The following is a 7,379-nucleotide window of genomic DNA, read 5'->3' as shown; positions in this document are numbered from 1 at the left end:
GAAATAATGGGAAATGAGCAGGAGGACCCCTCTATATATGTGGGACCAGGAGTTGTGTTTTTCATAAGTGGGCCTGCTGGGCTCATTACCGTCTGTGTTGATCACTCCCAGGAGCAGGATGGTGCCTGCTGATGAGGTTCCCTGGCTAGCGCATGGGGCTGGCTAATGGAAACTTGGCTGCACAATAAAATCAGATTGCACCCAGACACCTGGTGAGCAGAATGAATGGTCACATGCTTGTCAGGGCACAAAGCAGGGGGCCTGTCACAGCTCCCAGGAGTCCCTGGGAAACTTCTGGGCACTTCAGCTTAATAATTTGGCTGGGGCCTCTTTGTCTCTGGGGCTGCACCACTCTTTTTTCCTTGTTCATCTGCATTCCTGAGGCACTCAGCCTTGTGCAGACCAGCCAGCTGCTCTCCACTCTGCTGCCAGTCAGGTGCATTCACTGCCCACCAGGGAAGCTTGTTCAGCACCTGTCTGCCCTGTGCCCAGCTCCAGCTGGCATGCATAACCCCCTAGTGCTCTGAGTACTGAGCTCATTCACATAGGAAAACAAATGCCATGTCTAGAGCAGGCAGCCAGGGAACAGCCATGAGACTGTCTGTGGCATGCTAACAACAGCCTCTTTGTGGCCGGGCCTTGTGCTGAGGCCAGAAGATGAATCTGCCCCTGGCATGAGGCTGAGATTTCTGGTGCCTGGTACAGAAGAGCAGGAACCACAACGGTCTTTAGAATAACTATGTAAATGGCACCCCTGCTCCACAGCTCTGTTGACTCCCTTTATTTCTCCCTCTCACACTGGCAGCCAGTTGTCTCCCTCCAGCTTTGCCAGTTCTCCTCCAGTCTCCTTTCTCCCCATCCCACTATTCCAGTGTCAGGACTGCCCCATAGAACTTGGTGGGTTGCCCTCAATATTCACTTGTAACCCCTTGCTCTCCTTGTCCTGGAGCTGTCTGGAGCGGGAACTGCCATTTATGCGTGCTCTAATGGGAACTAAACTAATCCCCAGTGTATGCACAGTGAAGACCTGGATGCCTCCAGTGTGGTGTCACACCTCTCCCAAATGGACTCGGAGACTTGAGGCCCAGTGTAACACTGAGCCCTGCTTGTGTGTGCGCGCAGAGTACCCTTTTCCTTCTCACTTTTCCAGAGACACCTTTCTCTAGGCCAGAGGCACCTCTGTGCCCTAGGCCCATGGCTGGGGATTGAAGAGGGTGGTATCAGTAGACCTGATGCTGTTGGGTCAGGCTGTGTGAGTGCAGCTGCTGAAGCCTTGCCCACAGCACATGCCTCTGGTTGTTGTCCAGGTGAACAGCATGAAGGAGTTGTACCTGCTGATTGAGGAAGAGGAGCTCACTCCACAGCAGCAAGCAGATAACAAGGTGTTTGCTGGAGATGCCTGGACTCTGAACACGGTGAGCTGGGGGACCCTGAGCACTCCTGGGTCAGGGCTGTGCAGTGTAGGAAGAATTGTGGGATGTGCTGGCCATGTCCTCAAGAGCCAAGGGTGAATTAGGGTAGGAAGGGAGCATTTCACCAGCCTGGCAGGCTCTCAGTCCCAGCCTGTCTCCTAGGCTGGTAGGGAGTGGGGTAGTACTGGGGACTCTGAGGCAGGCAGCCCAAGTAAGTCTTGCTTGCATGTGACTTCTTTGCAGTCAGACTGTGCTGCCTAGGCAGTGAGGCCAGAGTCCTTTGTGCATGCTGGGAGCTGACTTCTTGATGCTGGAGCCCCCATGGAGGGCCAGGGCTGGAGTCAGCCTACTACAGCCAGCTCAAGGAGCCCATGAATCTTGTACTGTACATCCCAGTACCAGTACATTGTTGTTTTCTGAAGGAGGGAATGTACTACCCAGACAGAAAAGGCTAGGTAAGAAAGAGTGGTGCCTGCCTGGGAAAGCCTGAGCCAAGTTGAGACTGGAGGTTCAGGCTTCATGAAGCACAGCCTGATTGGAATAAGGTACTTTACACCTTGTGGGGGTGAAAGTTTGTTATGTAACTGATTGCAAAGACCCTAGCGGATGTGAAGGTGATCCTGAAGGAACTTTATCAAGTCACTTGAACTTTCTGTACATGGGACTGCATAACTGGTTGTGCCATTCCCAGCAAAGGTTTGCTTTATCATAGAGGAGATGCAGTTGAAGAGACGCCCCTTGCCCTTTTCAGCCTGTTCTAGGCCTTCCTAGGAGCATCCTTGTAACATGCCTTCCTGCATGTCCCTGATGGGCCCTCTGCCCCAGGCTGAGTTTGCCCATCTCTCCTTTGCCTGTTCCAAGTGTATCAGAGCCTGGCATCAGTGGTGGCAGTTTAGGGAGGGGCTTTCCTAGCTACTGTGCCTGCCCAGCAAAATCCTTTCTGGAGAAACAGGGAGAAGGCCAAGCTCAAAGATGAACAAATCCACCTGCTCCAGCTTGGCGTGGGGCCATGCAAACTGTTCCTCCTCTTAGGCAAAGCTGCTATTGGCTTTTGCTTCCTGTTTGCAAGTCCCCCTGTCCTGCCTGGGACCAGCAGTGACAGGAGTCCCTTAATCTGTGGCTGTCTCAGGCCCCAGTGCCTCACCCAAGCACCAGTGCCCACAGAACATCTCTTCCCTGCCTTGGCTGCCACACAGGGTTTGATGCCTCTTGCCACTCCCTGAAGTGGGAGAGCAGACAGCAGATCCCAGCCCTGCCCTGCCAGGGTGGCCCGTGAAGATGGTTACATGCAGCTGCCCATGTTCACACTTTCTGCCTTTCTGGCAGCCCAATGAATACATCAAGACCTTGGGAGACATGAAGGTGATCCTGAAGGAGCTGTGCACGGAGCTGCGCGAAGAGAGGCAGGGCATGAACGAGCTGCAGCAGCAGTTTGCTAAGGCAAAGGCTGCCTGGGAGATGGAGCGAACCGAGCTCAAGTGCCACATCACCCAAGTAAGAGATGATCTTGGGGCTGGGGACTTCAATTTTCTTCTGTAGAATTTCCCTCCCCCATCACCCTAAAATCCCTGCATTGGGCTGACCCCCCTTCTAGCCAAGGACTGCAGGGTGTAGTCTCTACAAATCCCACAAGCAGGGCTTAGGACATATCAGGCTCTGGAGGCATCTAGTGCTTGTCAAACAGCACATGGGTTGGGAAGTACAGGAGATTCCTGCAGCCTGATAGAGCAGGGGGTGGGGAGCAAGATGAAGGGATTGCATTGTGGGAATCTTATTTAGCAATTTCTGCTCCTGCTGAGTGAGTTTCTATAGCAACAGGGCTGACATTGAAGATTGGATTGCGAGAGTAAAATTATGTCCATTATGGGGATTGCTAGGGAGGGTGGACTAAATAAGGGGGATATCCCATTTGGGACATTCCCAACAGATGCAGGGAAGAGGCTGGCTGTGCATCCCATGAGCCCTGCATGTTCTCACCAGGGACACTGGCAGTTCAACTGGGATTCACCCCCTATGGACTCACGCTGGGAGAAAGCAAGGTGTAGTATACTCCAGAGTGTTGCCTATAACCTGTGCTCCACTGAAGACCGATGTCAGAATGAAATAACTTCACGGTGGAATAGTTCAAGCAGTGTTGATAAGCTGGTGACAAGAAAATTCCTTTTCTTTATGGTTGTAGGATAGACATCAAAACTGCTGTCGTTAGAAGGCAGGTGAATGGGCATTGAGGTGGCAGACCATTTTCATCTCTCAAAGTCATGGTGGCTGGCTCTCTGCACACTTAGACAGATGTGACTGGACCTGTTACAAAGGGTTACCTTTCCAAGGCTCCGTTTGCAACTGTGCAGCCTGGAGATAGAATTGCGTGATTAAATGCTTCTTTGGGTCTCAATCCCAGGGAGATAGCTCCTGAGGTTCATGTACATACCACAATTTTTGCTTTTTCATGCGCTGCAACTGCATGTCTGTTTGCATGAGCAGGATTTCCCAACACTTTTAAAACATTTTTCTTGTGCATTAAGATAAAACTCCTCAGATGTAGTTTAGTTTGGCTCATCGTGAATTAAAGCATTGCATCCATGGATTTGTTGCATGCAAACACAAAGGCACTCAAAGGCATGTAATGAGCCTCTTTGTCCGCCAGATGGTGGTGCAACGTTTTAATAGTTCACATCTTCTAATTGCTTTTGCTTTCAAATTGCTTCCACTTTTTTTTTTCTTTCTTGTGTGGCTCTTTCTTTCTTTCTTTAAGCAAACATACCAGGTCAATCTGGGAGAGCTTCTGGCATGTAGCAGCAGGTCCAGGGGGGTAAAGAAAGGGCTGCAGCTAACAGTGACCCCATCTTGGGGTGCATAGCAGCTTCCTGTATGCCTCACATTGTCCCCTCCAGAAGTGCGCAGTGGGCTGCCAGCAAACATGAAGCTCCAGAAGAGGCACCTAGTCCTTGGTGCAGGGTTACCTTGATTGGACACACACCTGCGGTCAGATGCACACTTGGTGGTTCAGAATCTGGACCCTGTTTTTCCTGCCATTCGCTATCCCTTTAAGCCTGTCTCGTTGTAGCCCTTATTCCCAGTGCTGCCAGTATTACTTCTAGTGTTGGTGACTGAGCTACTCATCCTCCGTTGGTCACTCTTGGTGTGCTGTCCTGTCTTGTTTGGGTCCATTTGTGACATCCCTGTGCCTTTTTTGTCCTGCTGCCTAATCTTCTGTGCTTGACAGACTTCCCCAGCCTACCCATGAGTTCCATCTGCCTTATATTAACAGACAGAGCTGTTAGGAACCAGGGGCCCTGCTATATAATGCATCAGCATGTTGTGATTGACATCTATTTCCAGGGCCTGCTCTAGGAGGAAATGGGCCCTAACTAAATCTACTTGCCAGTCCTATACTCTAGAGGTGTTATTAGACTTTTTGTCACTTTCCCCAGACTCTTACCTGTTTGCTCATCTATAATGTAATCTGCGCTGGGTAGGCTTATGCATAAATGCAGTATCCAGACCCATTTAACATCTAGTTTAAAATAATCTCCACCATCATTTGATGACCCAAACTGCTCTCGCTACTGCAAAGGGGACCCCTGCACTAGCTTCCTGCTAACTAGACATGCTGACTGCAGACAGAAGCTGTGCTGCCGTTAGGTTGCTTTTAATTTCCTGGTTGGGACCTGTGTCTGCCCTTTCCCCCAAGATGTTAAGACTTGTTCTCTTCTCTTCTCTCTTTCCATGGGTCTCAATTTCCCCTTTGCATGGAGGAACTAGGAGGAGTAAAAAATGAATGTGGTGTATACCCCCAGTTGCTTGCTGTTGTCACGTGCCACTTCTTCCAAAGTACTGGTTTTGCTCAAGGTGTTAACCTCCAAGGAGTTCCCTGCTCTCACCCCTACTGCTGGTCCAGAGAGAGCTTGCAACAGCAGCATCTGCCTTGCAGTTGTCAGTGATTTCAGCCTGCCCCTCAAGCTGTCATACACTTATGCCACCTGCAATCTGTCTGAGCTGGCTGCAGGGCTTGCCTTCTGAGAGTGGTGCTGGACTTATCTTTAAAGTCACTTTGACATCCAGTGACGTATGCCAGACCCAGAGGATAATGCCCCGTGGCATTTGTCTCCAAAATGAGGGGTCTGGTTTAGTACTTCTCTTAACCCAATCTGACCTTGCCTTTTCAGGGCCTTGGCTCCTCCTTCCAAAAATACAGCTCATCTGAGGCTACCCTTCAGGGCCAGTGAGTTTGCCTGGACAGCCTGCAGTTCTCCTGTTGGGATGAAGTGCTGCTGCTGCTGTACTAAGAGCTTCTTCCTGCTTTCCTCCTCCTGTGCATGGAGAATTACCACATTTACTCAAATCTAAGACAACCCTGAATTTAAGATGACCCCCCAGTAATTAGATTTATACATAGAAAATTTATACATTTGTTATACTTTTCCATGTATAGCATCTAATTAGTGGGGGGGGGGAATCTTTAAGTCATTCTCTCCACTGCTGCAGGGGAGCAGGCAGTGGGGGGCAGGTGGTATGGGGAGGTCAAGCAGCTTGCCTCTTGCTTGTGCTTGTTCTTCTTTCTGCCCCCGCCTCTACCTTGGGACCCCCATCCCCTTCTACCTCTTCTCTCCCTCCTGCCCCTGTCTACCAGCATCTGCTCCTATCCCTCCCTATTCTTCTCCAGCCTCTGCTCCCTGCTCTCCCCACCTTACCCTTGCTTCATGCCAGCAGGCTCCATCCATGCTGCAGCCTGGGGCACTGAGCATAGCCCCAGCCCTGCCCTTTCAGCCACCATGCAGGTTGCACGTTGCTGCTATGGAACTGAGATGGGACCATGCTTGATGTCCCAGGCTGCAGCATGGATGGAGCCTGCTGGTGTGGAGCAAGGGCAAGAGGGAGGAGGGAGACCATGGGGTGCAGTGACTACAGGGAGTGGGGGAGGGGACAGGCAGCAGCTGCAGCTAGAGCCCTGACCCCAGGTAGGAGCTGAAGCAGCTGCCTGCCCCGCCCCCCCCATACATGATTCTAAGACAAAGAGCTTCCTCCCCGTGTTAAATAAGGGAAAACCCTCATCTTATAATTGAGTAAATATGGTGGCTTTTCCCTGTTGCTTACCTCTGCTGCTTGCCCTTCCCCCTGGCCAGTACCTTGTGCTGGTCTTGGACAAAGGAGCCATTGGGCAGATCCTTAAGCACAGGAACCTTGGAAAATCTGAGTCCTGCTCATGAATGGGAAAGCTGGGGTTGAACCGTTAGATAGCACTGGGAGAAACTGGTGTGCCTCCAAGCAAGGTGTGTCCTACCTGTCTGTGGGCGGTGGATATTTAGAGAGTGGCTCACCTACCACAGTGGTGAGCATGGAAGAGCTGGCTACAGGGCAGGTACACAGTAAAAGATCAACTGCAGCTTTCTAGAGCAGTAGGGGATGAGTAATCCTGGGCCACAGTCACTCATGCTGTTAGAGCTTATCTTCTAGGCTGAGGTCACTGCCCAACATGGCTTGTATCCAGTTCCTAGCTCACTTCACTGCTTTGGACATGGCTAGACTAGGAGAAGCACCATCTTTCAACACCTCTTATGGAGTCAGAGCTGGGGACCTAATGTAAAGGCATATAATTATCTCTGCTTGTCAGCTTCAGCTGTGTGTGACCACTGCAACAGCTTTTCTGCAGTCTTAGTCCCTTAATAAAAAGACACTGTCCCCTACTGCGCTGTTTCTTAACCTTTTTTTATACCAGGACCCATGTTATAAATATTGATGGCCAGTCCCGACCCACAGCTCCCTGGGTCTGCCAGCACCCCTCACTCCTGACCCACAGCCCCTGACTTCCCCAGGCACCATCCCCCTAGTGTGTGGGGCTGGGAGTGAGTGTATAGGGTGGGGGGGGTATGAAGGTGCATGTGCCCCCCCCCTATATTTGTGGGAGCATTGGGCTGTAGCCTGGATGGACCAGCATGGGCAGGAGCTGCCTCCCTGACTCATCAGAGC

At 51.2% G+C, this 7,379-nt stretch overlaps 1 protein-coding gene across 2 annotated transcripts in view; it reads left to right on the top strand.

Moving 5' to 3' along the window:
- Window positions 1-7,379, top strand: part of SOGA1 (suppressor of glucose, autophagy associated 1) — a 109,677-nt gene that overhangs the window by 81,508 nt on the left and 20,790 nt on the right. For both annotated transcript variants that reach the window (XM_014524924.2, XM_025216072.1), the window contains exons 9-10: window positions 1,308-1,415; window positions 2,739-2,906. In XM_014524924.2, the coding sequence (XP_014380410.1) occupies window positions 1,308-1,415; window positions 2,739-2,906 (276 nt within the window). The remainder of the gene's footprint in view (window positions 1-1,307; window positions 1,416-2,738; window positions 2,907-7,379) is intronic.

This window comes from Alligator sinensis, unplaced genomic scaffold (assembly GCF_000455745.1).
Source record: "Alligator sinensis unplaced genomic scaffold, ASM45574v1 scaffold398_1, whole genome shotgun sequence".
NCBI classification, from domain to species: Eukaryota; Metazoa; Chordata; order Crocodylia; family Alligatoridae; genus Alligator; species Alligator sinensis.
The sequence above is the reverse complement of the archived record's forward strand: the minus strand, read 5'-3'. Positions and strand labels throughout refer to the sequence as shown.